Raw genomic sequence first — 15,400 nt, 5'->3', positions numbered from 1 at the left:
TGTGTGAAAGCAGGCAGCCAGCAGGTGGATGTTTGGTGGCTTTGCACGGTCAAAGCACCGCAGCCCTGCGATGCCACCGGCCGTTGGAGTGTCATCAGCCACGTCCTCCCTTCGTCTCCATTCACTGCCATGGGAGCTGAGCCGGGTGCACCTGCAGGGATGGGGCACCCACAGCCTCTGTGGGCATCAGTGCCGGGGCTTCAGCTCCCCCTCTGTGAACAACTTCCCTGACATCTAAACCGAATCTCCCCTCCTTTACATTAAAACCATTCTTCTTTGTCCTGGCACCATCTCCCCACATGAAAAGTTCATTTCCCTCCTGTTCATCACCTCCCTTGAAAGAACAGAAGGCTGCAATGAGGGCTCCCCGCAGCCAACCACCTGGAGAAAAAGGTTTCCTTTTCTCACTTGGGATCGATGTAGGGCACGCAAGAGGCAAATTCCCATCTGAACGCACAACCTGGGCTTTGTTGAACCTCCACCCCACAGCCCGTCCTTTGCACCCATCTCTGTCTGACTCAGAGGGAAGGAAGCGGTGCGGGACCACAGCGAAGGCCTTGCATGAGTCAGGGAGACGACATCAGTTGCCCTCCCGCTGTCCATCAGTGCCATCACGGCATCACAAGAAGGTGGCTCAGGCACGATCTGCCCTCGGTGCCTCGCAGCCCTGATTGTCCCGGATCACTTCTCCATCCCTCAGCTGCCTCAACATCTCCTCCAGGAAGACCTGCTCCATCACCCCAAAAACACACGAGGTCGCTGTGACTTACACACTAGACAGGTGTAGCGTGGAAAGTTCTTACCCTGAACAGAAGCCAGCGTGAGGACTGGGGGCATTTCCCACCCTGTGTCCCGCACAGATCAAGCAAGGTCTCACACAGTTAGGAAATGATGTTATTATTTATTGATGTTATGTGTAATAGAAACCTGGACAGCCACAGCTGATGGAAGCAGCGGCTGTCCAGCAGTGGGACGCAGTGTTCGGCCCCAGGGAGCCTCCTACCATCCCCTGAAGGATGTGGGTGGCGGTGGCGGTGGCGGTGCCCGGCGGGGCTGGGGGCTTCGGGCCTTCTGGGTGTAAAAGGCCGGGCTGGGGGGCCGCATCGGGGGACGTTTGGGCCTGGGGGCCCTGCTGGGGCTCCTCAGCACCCGGGCAGGACGTCCTGGCACATGTGGAGCCCGGTGGTGCCGAGACCGTCTGTCCTCATGTGCTGAGCGTCCGTGGGCAGCAGCCCGGGCTTTGGCAGATTCCATGAGGCGCCTGCAGAGACAGGAACTGCTGAGGGCCCGCAGAGCCCCCCGCTCTCCTTCCTCCCGGCACCGCGCAGAGCAGCGCTGGAATAAAGAGCGTGCTGGGGTGGGGATGGGGGAGCAACTCACTGGTGTTTCTGCCTCCGCCGCCGGATGCAAACGCAGCACACAATTATTATCAGCAGAACAGGGACAAACACACCAATAGCACCTTTCAGGCAGAACATGGGGGCGTCCTTAATGTAGATGCCCTTAGTGTGTTCTTCACCTGCACCTGAAGGAACAACTGTGGTCACTGCCGCGCCTCGTGCCTAACTGGCAACCTCATCAGAGCTTTGCCATGAAATGTTCCAGGAGGCCACGAAGACAAATCACAGAACCTGCAACCGTCAGCCACAGAGCTCTGTGCTCGGCCTTTACCTGGAGCGCCAGCTGCTTGCACGTCCTCTGTGCCTTCACGGGAGATGGGCAGCGTGTGGCTGCTGCCCTCCTGAAACACAGCCTCGTCCACAGGCTCTCCATCGACCTCTTGAGAAAGAAGGCAGCAAAGTGGGACTGTAAATGTCTGCTCTTGTCAGGAGGATGACATCCTCAGGAAGCGTTACTTCACCAAAGACAGCACTATTTTCTCCATGTCTTTGTAGAACGCCAGTTTCCCAAGCTTTCTGCTGAGCAGACAGAAATATACCCACCAGGCACTTCATTCTGCCCCGTCACAGCCTTTAGAGCATGAGCAAACCGCGGAGAATATCTTCCTTGTCCCGGTTTCCCTCTCTGTCTCGCAGGACCTGAACAGAACGTAGCAGGACCCATTTCAGACAAACCCACGGCTGAACTGAGCGCTCTGTTTGGTGAAGTCCATCCAGACAGAGTACCCACCTCTGGGAGGCCAGCGGGGCTCCATCGAGGGAAGCAGCTGCGGGTTTGGCACAGCCCTCTCTGGAGGCATTTCTGCAATAAAGAACCACGAGAGCTTTCCATCATACACCACAGTCTGTGTCACTGCGTAACGGCACAGCTGAGGAGCAGGTGGTACCCGGGGATGGTGCAGGGACAGCGCACCCACGTGCAGCTCTGTGCTCTCACTCCTGCAGGCGTGCCTGGCTGACACTGGGGCTGTGAGCTGGCAGCTCGCAAAGGAAGTAAAAAGCCATGACATACCCATGCCATCTGCTAGAGCATTGGATCCAGGAGCCAGCTGGGATTCTGCACCCCATTCACTTCCACTCACATCTGTAAACAAACAGGACAGAGCAGGTTGTGTCAAACATGTCCACACATCCATCTCTAGATGGGAACAACGGGGGATCACTCCACAGCACCCCTCTCGCCCTTCCACGCAGCAGCATCTCAACCATAGGTGCTGGGTGCCTGCAGTGGCACCGTGCTGATACACAGCAATCCATGCGTGGAACTGTCTGGAGGAGGGGAGGGGAAGAGAATGGGAGGGGGAGCCCCAAAGGCTCTGTTCTGGCAGTGATTTACCTCCGGGTTCCAGCTCAGGAACAAAAGCCGAGTCCGACCAGGCAACCTCAGGAAAAGAACCAGTGTAGTCATCTAGAATCACAAAGAGATGGGAGAAGTTTCCATTAAACGTGTGCAACAGCACCATGGTCGACATGGGGAAACATTTGGCCACTCGGGCCTTTCTTCCTGCAGATCTCTGGTGGGCACAAAGGAAGGTGAAACTACAGCATGGGAGGAAAACGTGCCTGGCTCTTCCCTTGGGCTGGGGGATGAGTGGGACCCTGTGTTGGGAACTGGGTGCTGGCTACCTTCCCCTGCCCAACACATCCCCCATGCAAGGACAGCCCCAGGGCAGCCTGCCATCTGGCCGTGGGGACACAGCCTGACTTCTTGCCTCCCGTGCCGCTCACTTTTGCTCACCCACCTGCTCCTGGTGCTCGCCGCAGAGCAGCACTGTCCTTACAGAAAGATGCAGCCATCAGCAGGAGGAGTATGAGACGCGCCATAGCTCCCCACACTCGTCCCATGCTGTCACCACCATGAGTGCGGCCACAGCAAGTGATGGGGACAGGGCAGGCTCAGAGCAATGCCTGTGACACCACGGGACCGTGTCACAGAAGGGCACTGTGAGCTCAGGGGAGAGGGGCTGACCCATGTGGTCACGGAACCCCGCACTGCCACTCTCGAGCTACCATGGCAGGTAAGGCAGCAGGCTCCTCCTGCTCCTGGCACTGTGGCCCTCCAGGGGATCCCAGTGCCCCAGATCTCACCCCAGCGCCCATTTGGGCATTTCCCCACAGAGAGAATTCCTCCACGCACGCTGACGGTGCTTCCGACACCCGACGCCAATTTTTCCGGATCCTTTGTGCCACCACCAACCACTGCTGCAATGCAGCCCACCATTGGAGGAGCAGTGCCGGTGTCCTTCCAACCCTTCCCTGTCCCCAATGTCACCTACATGGTGCCTCAGGCCTCTGTGTGGCCTGGGGTACCAGGCGTCCAGGGACAGGGAGCGCAGCACCCACCTGGGGGGCTGCCTCTAACGGTGGGTCAGCTGCCAAATGGGGGGATGCCTCAAGTTGTGCTTCAGCTGCCACTTGAGGGGATGCCCCCAAATGTGGTACAGCTGGCACCTGGGGGGATGCCCCCAAATGTGGTTCAGCTGGCACCTGGGGGGATGCCCCCAAATCTGGTTCAACTGGCACCTGGGGGGATGCCCCCAAATGTGGTTCAGCTGCCATCTTGGGGGATGCCCACAGTCATCGGTCAGCTGCCAGCTGGGGGGATGCCCCTAAATGTTGGTCAGCTCCCAGGTGGGGGGATGCCCCTAAACGTTGGTCAGCTGCCAGCTGGGGGGATGCCCCTAAACCTTGGTCAACTGCCAGCTGGGGGGATGCCCCTAAACGTTGGTCAGCTGCCAGCTGGGGGGATGCCCCTAAACGTTGGTCAGCTGCCAGCTGGGGGGCAGCAGTTACCCCTGGTCACGCTCCCACCTGGTGACATGAAGCCAGGTATGCCTGCCCCCAGCGCCCCTGCCCACCGCTGGGAACATCCCCTGGTGCCAGGGACGCAGCAGCCCCAGCAGCCGATGGGGCTGCGGCCTGGGGCTGTGTTGCATGGGGAGCCCCCGCAGCCCGCAGGCAGCTGCCCGCTGCAGGGCCCCGACCGCCCCGGCCCCTCCACAGTCCTCCGAGGAGCTCCAGTGTGCCCCCGTCCCACCACGGCTCCGCTCACCTGCGGCACCGCAGCGCTGGAATCAGGTGGTGAGTTTGGGGGCTGCAGAGCGGGCGGCAGGCTGTCCGCTCGGGTGGCTGTGGGAAAGATGGCATTGCCTTACTGGGGACGTTCTTGCTTTGCCAGCAGCCACAACCAGCTCAGACATCCAGGAGGACATCACTGACTACAGTGACCCCCTGACTTGGATGAACAGCGGTGAGTTTGGGGGCAGCAGAGCTGGCAGGGGAGGGCTGTTTGCACCGAGCAGGTGTGGGAAAGCTGGCATTTCCCCGTGGGGATCTTCTTCCTCTTCCAGAAGCGGCACCCAAAACAGAGGTCCCAGATGACGTCCCGGATGACATGCCGGACATGGATGAGCTCCTGACTTGGATGAACAACGGTGAGTCTGGGGGCAGCAGAGCTGGCGGGGGTTGTCTGCACTGCGTGGGTGAGGAAAGCTGGCATTACCCCTGTGGGGATTTTCTTCCTTTTCCAGAAGCGGCATCCGACACAGAGATCCCGGACAACATCCCGGGCATGGATGATCTGCTCACATGGCTAAACACCGGTGAGTTTGGGGGCTGCAGAGCTGGCAGGGGGGGATCTGCATTGAGTGCCTGTGGGAAGGCTGTCCTCATCGTTCTGGGGATGTTCTTGCTTTTTCAGAAGTGGCGAGTCCTCAGGAGGTCCCCCAGCAGAACCAGGACCCTGCTGATACCGAAACAGAGGGGACCGAACGTCTCAACAGCGCAGTGGAGGAAAGTCTTCACGATGAGCTGCTGCCTGAGCTGGACAGCCAGGAAAGGGCAGAGCTGCTGCGGTGGATCGATGCCACACGGCCACCGAGCCCAGCCGTCCCCAGCAGCAACAAAACTCTTCCATTCATCGCAGCTCTCCCTGACTTTCCTTGGGCCAGCACGGGGCAGAACGGAGAGGCCTGGATCAGCAGTGACCTGTTCTGCACGCATCCATCATGCTCTAGGCAGCTCCCCAGGCCGCTGCCCTGCAGGCCTTTCCTGCCGTCCCCCGGCACGCCACCAGAGCTGCCCGTGCTGAGCCCCCTGGACGTCCCAGCACCTCCTTCGCCCTGCACAGCACATCTGGTGCAGGAGGCGCAGCAGAAGCAGCCCCGGGTGGTTCTCACCCGCCTGGCACTGCCACCCGGCTGCATCTCCTGCCACGTGCCGGACAATCACAGCGGGGACGGCACCCAGCCGGCCGAGTGCCCAGCGCCCGCCGGCACCACCAGCGGGCACCAGCAGTGCACTGGCAGCATCCAAGCCACAAAGAGGAAGCTGCCACATGGCCAGGATGCTCCAGAACCAAAACGCCGGCGCTAGGCAAAGCTGGGTGAGCTCAGCACAAACGGGAGCCTCTGCAGAAACCGGCCCACGTGCTGCAGCAGGAGACACAGCCATGGCCAACAAACGAGGCTCCCCGTAGCCCTGGGCTCCTCGCCGGCCCCCGCGGCACACACAGAGCAGCAGCAGTGCTCCAGGGGCACCAGCACCGGCCTCAGCCCAACCCCTCCAAACCTGGGCTGTCCACCAACACCACCTTGGACTGGGACAGTGGGGGACTCTAGTAGATTTCATTGTGTTATGGTATTTCATGTTAACTTCAATTATATTAAATTACATTAAATTACATCAAATTACAAAATGTTTCGTATTCACTCTGCTACATCTCTGCCTGCAGTCGTTCCTGCAGCCCCAAAGCCGCCCCAGACCCAACGCCCACCTCCAGGCATGTTGGCGTGGTTGCAGCGAGCCCAGAGCTGCAGCTCCTCCCGCACCTCCTCACTCATGTTCTCCATCACCACCGTGCTGCCAGTGCCCCAGTGCCTTGTTTTGTGCCAGGGGAAGGAAATGGTCACGTAATGACCGTCGGGTGTGTTGATCGGGGGGCACTGGGAGGCTATTTGAGGGCTGCAGGAAGCCCTGGTGTGACTCCAGGCTGCACTGGGAGGCACTAATTTTGGGATTCCAGACAATAGTGGGAGGGAATAGGAGCTTATTGTGGAACTGCAAAGAGCTCCAGGGGGCACTGGAGAGCTTTGGACAGCACTTGTGGGTTTGGGGAGGTTCAGGCATTACCAGGCGGCACATTTTAACCTCATTAACTTCCCATCTCACCCGAGGCATTGAACAATCCATTTTTTTCCATAGTGGGAGACTTTCCCTTTGGGGCTGACATCCCTCAGTGCTGCTGAGCTCTTCCCTGTGCGCTACATTTGATGCGTCTCCACCCTGATGCCATCACTCAGTGACATATTTGTCACCCACAGACTCACCGTGGGTCCTGAGGGGGGGCAGGGGCTGTGTGGTGGCATTACTGGGCATCACACGAGGAGAAACTGAGGCACGGGGTGGGCCAAGAGCTGCAGGGCAGAAGTTTTGGTAGAACAACACAGCAGGAGGGACGGGGATGGCTTTCGCTCTGAGTGCTGCTGAGTCAAAGCTGAGCGTTCCCTTCCTGGAACGAAAGGGTTAATGTCACCCTCAAAGTGTCCTCATCCACCCCCCCCCACCCCCCAACCCCTCACTTCTCCCTCTCCTCTTCCCCCTCCAGCTTTTGGGAAGTCTCAACCCCCCCTACTTCCTCCCACCTTTGCCCCTTCCTTTTCTTGCCCCAAATGGGGAGAGGAGCAAAGGGTCCCCATGCCCCCTCCATCCCCCCCTCCTTCCAAGCTTCTGCTTTTTTGCCTTTTTGGCCCCAAATGAGTCACCAGGGGAATTTTTTTTTCGAGGCTCTCTCTCTGCTGAACAGATTGGGGGTTCTCCGATGGGATGTTGAGGGGTTGGGCACCCATGGGTGCCACAGCAGCACCCAGCCACGCTGCTGTCCCTACTGTCCCCTACTTACAGGTGGGGATGGATGGGGACAGGGATGGACCCTAAAAAGTGGTCCTCATGAGCAGAGTGATGCTGGGCACTCAGGATGATCTCAAGCTCTATGAGGGGGGAGGGGGACACCAGTGGCTCTGTTTGTCCCAGGAATGGGACAGGACACCAGGGACAAGGAACCAAGCTGGGGATAAATCTTAAGGATGGTGTGGGGGGTGGAAAGGAACAGAGACCCACCAGCATCAGAACATAGGGACACGACAGCAGTGATGTCCCCAAAGCCCTGGGGGGTCCGGAAAACCCAGCACAGTCATTCAGTGCTGTGCCCCAAAACTCCCTTAGGTTCCGGTAAGGAAAGAGTCAATGGCACACGCACGAGAGCAGCCACACACGCCACTTCCCTGAGTGGGGATGAGTCATCCTCAGCCTTCATCCCCAGCCCTGTAACACCGCACAGCACGGCGCTGTTCCTCCCAGCACCTCCTGAAGCGGTGAGTTTGGGGTCGGTGGGGTCACAGGGCACAATTGTCCCTTCATCCCGGTGGCATCTCGGTCCCATGGGGATGGGATGGGCACGGTGAGCTCAGGGGGGTTCCAGCAATGCTACCAGCAGTCCGGACCGAACCAACACCGCGCTGTTATTGGGGTGGGCAGAGCGGGGAGCAGCTTCATGCGCCTCTTTTGGGGTTTTGGTTTTTTTTGGGGGGGGGAAGGAGGGGGGTTGAGGTGATGTCAGGCGTTCGGAGCGCGGTTCGGATGACTTCACGCCTTACTCAGCGCCGGGCTGGCACAGTTCCCGTGCTATTCCCGGCCGTGACGCGCAGCGCTGCGCCGTGCCGGGACGAGACCGGGTGAGAATTGGGGAATTTGCAAATTGAGGCATTGAGGGCTGAGCGGCGGAGACGCGGCTGTTGCCTGCGTATCCTACAGGACAGGAGTTTACTCGGCACCATGCAGTCCCGCTGCTGCCCGCTTCAGTGCACCGCTACTTTCTATTATTTGGCCTCAAAGTGAGCGCTTTTTGCCCCCAAAAAGCCCCGGACTGCGTGCTGGTTTCCTGCTTTTTTCGGAGAAGGGGAGGAAATCGCGTCAGCCCGGCGGATTGCAGTGCCGGGAACCGAGCGCGAGCCGGGGAACCACAGCCGGGCTTCACACCATGCGTGTGCCTCCATCTACCTGCAGCACATACCTGTGCTCGTACCCACGTAGGCGCACAGCCCACGGACACGCTCGCACACGTGTGCCCAGCGTGGCACAACACAAACATCCCCACGGTGTGCAACGCACCCGGGGCACGCACACAAACACGCGTGCACGTGGTTGCGCACACAAGCCACGAATGCACAGTCGTTGCCATACACGCACGTGTCCCACACACCCCCAATCCCCCCCATACCACCCCACACACACCCTTGCACACGCCTGCGTTCACACACAGCGCCGATCAATCGCACGCACGTGGGCGGCGGCACTACAGCACCCAGCATGCCTTTCGCTAGGAGGTGGGGCGAACGGCGCGCTGCCCAATAGGAGAAGGGGGCGTGGCGGCGGCGGCCAATAGGTGGCGGGGGGCGTGGCGGCGGGTGCAGAGGGACAGTCACATGGCGCGGCAGCGGGTGAGCGGCACCGGGCACGGGGGGAAAAAATAAGGGGGGGGAGGGGAAAAGGGAAACGGGACCCCCAGCGTTGCCCCCTTCTTTCTCAGCTTTTGAGGGAGAGACGGCTCTTGTTTTTATTTTTTTAAAGCCTTTTGAGCGGCTTTTTCCCCCAAAGTTGGAATGGGCAGGGAGGGGCAAAGAGGAAGGGGGGGGGGGGAATCCTAAAATTTGTTATTTTGAGAGAGGGGTCCTACAGTATTTTGAGGGTGGGCTTGCAGCATAGGTGACAGCAGGGCTTGAACGATGCCGATTTCTCCTTATTTGGAAGAGGAGAGACGATTTGGGGGCAATCTGCCCCTTATTTTCCATCCGCAGGGCCCGTCCTAAAGGCGTGGAGGGGGGGGGACACGCATGGAGGACAGCCAGGAGCAGCACGGGGGGGGCGAGGAGCCCCCCGCCAGCACCGAGCCCACCGTGAGTGCTTGGGGGAGGAGGGGGGAACGACCCCATTTGGGGGAGGCGTCCCCTCAATTTGGGGGGGGAGCATCCCCAATTTGGGGGTGTGCTGATGGCTTCCATCCTTTGAAGAAGGGGGGACTGGGGGGGTAGGGAGGAGTACTTCCCATCTTTGGGGAAAAAAGAGCCAATTTTGGGTGCCCACGTGGCTGCCAATAGCATTTTTGGGTTTCTCACACTGCTTCCCCCCACCCCCCCGGGGTTTATTTAAAAGAGGCTGGAAATAGTCGAGCCGTTAAAGCGCGGCGTCGGTCAGAAAGCGGTTCAAAAGAATAGAAAGAAGAAGAAAAAGGAGTGGGGAGGGGAGCAGCTGCTTTGCCCAAAAATAGCAACAAGTTTTATAACTCCGGAAAATGTAGAACAAACAAACGAGAAACATTTTTAGCTGAGAAAGGAGGCGGAGGGGAGGGAGGGCGGGGGTTAGAGCAAGAATTTCTGCCCTTCTGTTTTCCTGGAAGCCGTTCCTCGTGTTCTCGCACGGCTCCGGAGCTTTGACCAACTTGGCCGCCTGCCCAGGCTGCTGAATAATGAAGGGAGAGCTGCACAAATGCTTCCAGGGTGGATGGGGGGGGAGGGGAGAAGCTCCCAATCTGCCTCAGTTTCCCTTCTGGGCTCTTTCTGCCTCTCTGGGTCCCTCCTGATGGCTGCATCCCCCTCTCCCCCAGGAGTCACCAAGCCCTGAGCAGGCAAAGCCAGCAGATGCCAGTGGTGAGAAAGAGGAGGAGGAGGCCTTCCTCGTCAGCCTCTACAAGTTCATGAAGGAGAGGCACACACCCATCGAGAGGATCCCACACCTTGGCTTCAAACAGAGTACGTACCTGGGAGTGGCTTTTGGGATGGAGGAGCTTTTGGGATGCAGTGCTGGTGCGCATCACGTCTCGCTGACTCCTTCTCTCCCCTTCTTTCCAGTTAACCTGTGGAAGATTTACAAAGCAGTGGAGAAGCTGGGAGCTTACGAGCTGGTAAGCAAGCAGCGTGCCCCATCCTGTACAGCTCTGTGCTCCTGATTTGGGATTTGGGGGAGGGTTAACCCATCTTTGCCCCATCCCAGGTAACAGGGAGACGGCTGTGGAAGAATGTGTATGATGAGTTGGGTGGCAGCCCTGGCAGCACCAGCGCAGCCACGTGCACCCGGCGGCACTATGAGAGGTAGGGGGGGTATTGTGTGCCTGTTTCCCCCTTCCAGGGGGTTCAGTGGGGTTGGGGCTCAGTGCTGTGACTCCGACCCTGCAGGCTGGTCCTCCCGTATGTGCGGCACCTGAAGGGTGAGGACGACAAGCCGCTGCCTCCCAGCAAACCCCGCAAGCAGTACAAGGTCTCCAAGGGCACTGAGATGGGTGAGAAGAGCAGGAGGAGCAAGAAGGAGAAGGGTCGGGAGCAGGTGAGTGGCCATGGGGTGAAGCTTGGGAATGACCCCAGTTCCTGTGCCTTCCTCCATCCATCCCCATCCTGGGCACGTGGCTGTGAAGTTCTGGGGAGGGTGAGGGCAAGAGCGGAGAACTGAGCCTCTGGAGGGGGAGGAAGGGGGACGGGATGGGTGCATAGCTCAGCCTAGCACCCACACTCCAAATTGGCTTTTGGTTGCAGGTGGCACCAGAGAAGGCAAAGCCTGAAGTGGCAGCCACTCCTAGAGCCAGCAAGGAGGACCCAACAGAGGCCCAGGAGCAAGGCAAGCCAGCAGAGGGACGCACCAGCCCCACGGCCACGGCCCCGAGCCCTTCTGCAGGGTGTCCCAGCACCTGCCGAGCCCACGCTGAAGCCTACAAACGCCTCTTCTCCAGCTTTTACTCCAAAGGCAACCACCCCATCATGTCTCCGCTAGCCAAAAAGAAGCTGCTGGCCCAGGTGAGCAAGGCAGAGTCCTTGCACTGCCTCAAACGCCACTGCCTGGAGGGCAGGGAGGTGGCGAGCAATGCTCACCCCAACCCAGAGCCCAGCCAGCCAGCTGTCAGCCCCCACCTCAAGGAGCAGAGGAGCCCGGAGACAAAAGGATTGAAGGACACACCCCGGGGAGGCCAGAGCGAGGCAGGACCCATCCCCAGTGCATCCCCTGGGAGGACAGACAGACAGCCTTACCCAAGAGCTGAGGACGGCGGCCCTGCGCCCGCTGTCTTCACCGGCTTCTTCCACGCGTATCGCAACGAGGTGCTGAAACCCATCAGCTGCCACCCCTTTGGGGGATATTTCTCCAACTTGAAGGATTTCTTGGAACCACAACCTGAGGACACGGAGGCTGGCCGGGAGCAGCCCCAAGACCTGCGGAGCAAAGCATGGAGCAGGGAGAGCCCGCAGCCGGCCGCCTTTGTCAAAGCCTGCTGGGTGCCCCCTGGGGCCGGCTTTGCCCCACTGACACAGAGCCCCACACCACCCACAGCCAAACGGAGCCGGGACGAGGAGGCTTTGGGCCCCAGCAGGAAGCTGCAGGTTGTTTCCCCCTTTCTCCATGAAACTGAAGGCAGGGACAAGGGCGCTGGCTCGCCCAGGAGCCACCAAGGCTTGGCCAAACCCAAAGCCATCATTCCCGGACCCGGCTACACCGCTCCACTCACCTCAGTGCCTCAAGCCCCGGATGTTTACAAGGGAGCGATGCTGCGCTTCCCGGTGAACTTCAGCAACCCTCTGGAGCACCTGAAAAACCAGGCAGCCCCACCAGTGCCATCTCTCTCCATCAACCCCTTCATCATCCCTGCTTTCCCCAGCCCTGTGATAGCCACCTCTGTGCAGCCCTCTGACCCCAGGCACTACCCGACGTCCTACGAGGGCTCACTGCAGCACCGGCTCTACCCCACAGCGACTTGGCACAGCCAGCACACCTACAGCACCCCACACACCTCTGCTTTCCACCGTAACACCAAGCTGTAGGGCTGCTGTCCTGCTCTGGATCAGCTCCAGCCTCGCAGAGAGGCAAAGCAGCACCTGGATGCCATCAGAGCTGCTGTGTCTCGTGGCAGAGATGAGCTGGACCGTGTCATTTTTACTCTTGGTCTTAGAGATGTTTGTATCTGACATCATACTCTGGGAGATTAACTACCAATATCACAAGGTTATATATATATATTATATATAAAAAAAAAAAAAAAAAAAGGGAGCAAATGAGTTGCAGAGGTTTTCTTGCTAGAGATGCTGTGTCCCCATGCAGTTTTGTGTAGCCAACACAATGGATGTTCCCACCTTGCCATGCTGTGTCAAAGCTGCCCTGCAGCTCCCTGCACACAGCCCTTGCTTCCTCCTACAAAACAATGCCATTTTAGTTCTGAAGTATGTTGCCTTATAGCAGGAGCTCCTAAGGTTATAAGGGGCTCAGGAGGGCAGCACGCTGGCTCTTCCAAAATGGGTGCTGGAGGGCAGCATGCAAAATAAACCTCACTGGATGGTCCCAGCTGGTGGTGTTTGGGGTGTGCTTGATTCCTGGGATTAAGGCTAGGTTGTTGGGGAAGCCAGCCTCACCCTAGCAGGATGCTTCCTGACCAGGGAGCAAGCTGAGACCTACCTCTGTTTTTCTTCTGCATTGTTTCTGGCACCTTTTTCCCAGCCTCAGGGGTTCACAGCTGTTACCTGGAGCATCCACGTGTCCAAGTGTGGGTGCCACAGGCTGAGAGCACAGTGCAGAGATGGCATGGAGAAGCCTCCTGGCTCTGGATGGACAGACAGCACCTGGGATGTGATCTGGTGGAGAGAAGAGCAGCGCTCTTGGTGGCAGCCAGATGACCCAGGACAACTCCTGAGGAATCTGCAAACCATCACAGAACTGTAGAACACATCTCCAGCTGCTTTTTGCCTCTGCAAACTCCCACTGAGCCACTGCAAATGACCCAAAGCCGTTGCTGCAGCCTCAGGATTTATTTCTCTTGTGCCAGTTGCTCCCCACAACTGTGGGTGTCCTGGGCACCCTGCTATGAGCTGTTAGGGGCAAAGAGATGCTCATCCCCAAAAAGCATGAAGAAACAGCAGCAACAATATATCAGCTTTGAAGGACCACTTTGCTGTTTCCATGGAAAGGAAAGGAATTGGGAAAAAAAGAAGAAAAAGAGAATTATCCCCACTTAGCACTCTAAGGTGCTTTAAGGGTTAGACTTGGTGAGAAGAGTTCTCACTGCTGCTGAAATAGGTCAGACCAGCTTTATAAAGCATCACAGACCCACCCAGTTCTGCACCTTCCAGTGTGGACATCAGAAAGGGATTAAATGTGCTGCAGTGTCCTGGCACGTTGTGCCCCAAGAGCCCTGCCACTAAAATGCATACAAGTGACACCAGTTTGTGAGTGAGGATGCAGTCAAAGGGCTCAAGTTGTCCCTCAGAGACTGTGAGTAAGGGTGTGAGAGCAAAATGGGAGATGCCACAATCTAAGGTATCTCAGCCTTACAGAGAAATTCTAACTACACACCTAGGAGATAAAACTGGGCTGCTTAAGAACACTGAACATCAACAGTTGACCCTCACCCTTATGAGCCAGGCACACACTGATGTCCATAGCTCCCTCAGATGCTAGAGTAAAGCTTAAGCTCACCCAGGCTGTGTCTTTCCCTGATCTGCTCCCTTCCACAGTGCAAGCTGGCAAAGCTGGACACACAGCCACCTCTTACCTCCTGAGCAGGTTGCAGTGTACTTCACTCAGGTGCAGGGCAGGAAGGAAGCTGAGACCTGGTCAATTCCTTGCTGCTCAATCCCATCAGAAAGGTCCACACCCTCCTTGGGAAGCACAATGCCACCTGGGGAAAACAAAGAAAGTAGGAACAGGTCATGCAGGTGGTTGTCACCCAGCAAAAGGCCAGATCCTTCAGTCTGTTATCTGTACCTCTTTTTAGTCTGAACGTAGCCCAGATGCAGAAATATCAATTCTGCAGTATATATTGGCAGGAGGACAGCTGGTCTCACACCTCCGACCTGGTTCAGTTCTGCATCCTGGCAAAGGAGCAGAGCCGCAGGGCTGCCCTGAGCTGCTGGACTGCCCTGCTGTCATTGGGGTCATGAAGCTGAAACTGGGTGGCTGGCAAAGTCAAATCTTTGCTAACTTTCCCACAGAACCCCAGGAAAAAAAAGAGAGAGAGTATCTGGGCTCAGCAGGGCTTGGGATACTGCTCCAGGGAAAGGGCAGAGCTCAAGAGCATTGCTCAGCACCCTCAAAAGTCCACTACTCACCATCAGGATGGTATGAAGCCCAATGCAGGAGGCAGTGGTGAGTGTGAGGTCACAGCGAGTCCCCCAAAAGCTGGGCAGCATCTGGAGCTGGCAGGTGTACAATCCAGGAAGGGTGGGAAGGGATGGATGGCATCTCTCGATGAACAAACAGCCAAAGGGGGAAATGGTTATTCCCCTGCTCTGTTTTCCAGGCTCTCCATAACAATCACATTTCCTCTGCTGTGGTGGTTGGAAGAGCTGACAATAGGATCTTCTCACGAGCCAGCAGGATGAGGAAGTGAGCAGAGATATTAGAAATGTGCCTGCTGTCAGAGTGGGGAGTGTGAGCCTCCCCTGGCACCACAGATCTCCATCCACAGAGATCCACACTCCCTGAATGAGTCTTGGACAACAAACACAACTTCGTGCCCCTCATCCCTCCAGGGAAGAGGGTGTTGAGGGTTCAGGGTACAGCAGAGCCACAACATGGGACAGCAACACGCAGGGCATTGAGATTAACCCCAGCAATCACAGAAATAAAAGCAGCAAATCACAACTCTCAGCTCTGTCCTGTGAAAGCAACCCCAGTGACAGTCCTGGTCCTGAAGCCCTGTAAGATGCAGATCCTAGGAAACCACTCAATACTGCCAAAATCAGCTTCATCTCATCACCCTGGGACTCCATTTTGAGGCTCTGTGGAAGCTAACTGCTTCCCCTGTTTCAGGCTAGTGCTACCCCATGCTTGTTGATGATGCTTCATGCTCCATCATACATGACTGTAAAGGTTATATCTGCTCTGCACCCTCAGATTTTTTTTCAACAAGTTCAAATATTCTCAGAAGCAGAAAACCAGAGGGACATTCCAGTGGAACAACACTAGCAGGAGGA

At 57.6% G+C, this 15,400-nt stretch overlaps 3 protein-coding genes and 1 long non-coding RNA gene across 4 annotated transcripts; 2 read left to right on the top strand and 2 right to left on the bottom strand.

The window, feature by feature from the left end:
- Nucleotides 1-839: 839 nt before the first annotated feature.
- Nucleotides 840-3,293, bottom strand: LOC149914798 (uncharacterized; the record flags this gene model as incomplete). Its single annotated transcript, XM_090125395.1, has 8 exons — nt 840-1,261; nt 1,381-1,525; nt 1,672-1,779; nt 1,944-2,039; nt 2,131-2,202; nt 2,413-2,484; nt 2,737-2,808; nt 3,143-3,293. Coding segments are annotated over 8 exons (978 nt in total), but the record flags the coding sequence as incomplete, so codon positions are not given.
- On the top strand, nt 3,237-6,049 carry LOC149914797 (uncharacterized). The gene is made up of 5 exons (XM_090125671.1): nt 3,237-4,481; nt 4,579-4,650; nt 4,751-4,834; nt 4,931-5,002; nt 5,101-6,049. Exons 1-5 carry the CDS (start codon nt 3,305-3,307, stop codon nt 5,772-5,774), a joined length of 2,079 nt encoding a protein of 692 aa, XP_089981797.1. The 5' UTR covers nt 3,237-3,304; the 3' UTR covers nt 5,775-6,049.
- Nucleotides 6,050-8,905: 2,856 nt separating this feature from the next.
- On the top strand, nt 8,906-12,770 carry ARID5A (AT-rich interaction domain 5A). Its single transcript, XM_031610442.2, has 6 exons — nt 8,906-9,352; nt 10,060-10,204; nt 10,304-10,356; nt 10,446-10,543; nt 10,628-10,775; nt 10,982-12,770. Exons 1-6 carry the CDS (start codon nt 9,290-9,292, stop codon nt 12,254-12,256), a joined length of 1,782 nt encoding a protein of 593 aa, XP_031466302.1. The 5' UTR covers nt 8,906-9,289; the 3' UTR covers nt 12,257-12,770.
- An 89-nt stretch (nt 12,771-12,859) lies between these two features.
- On the bottom strand, nt 12,860-15,020 carry LOC149914796 (uncharacterized). Its single transcript, XR_016460165.1, has 3 exons — nt 14,534-15,020; nt 13,978-14,103; nt 12,860-13,060 (listed from the first exon to the last, which is right to left on the bottom strand). It is a non-coding gene; the product is annotated as an uncharacterized LOC149914796 (long non-coding RNA).
- Between the last annotated feature and the right edge of the window lie 380 nt (nt 15,021-15,400).

Source organism: Phasianus colchicus, chromosome 27 (genome assembly GCF_987193195.1).
Source record: "Phasianus colchicus chromosome 27, bPhaCol1.hap1.1, whole genome shotgun sequence".
NCBI classification, from domain to species: domain Eukaryota; kingdom Metazoa; phylum Chordata; class Aves; order Galliformes; family Phasianidae; genus Phasianus; species Phasianus colchicus.
The sequence above is the reverse complement of the archived record's forward strand: the minus strand, read 5'-3'. Positions and strand labels throughout refer to the sequence as shown.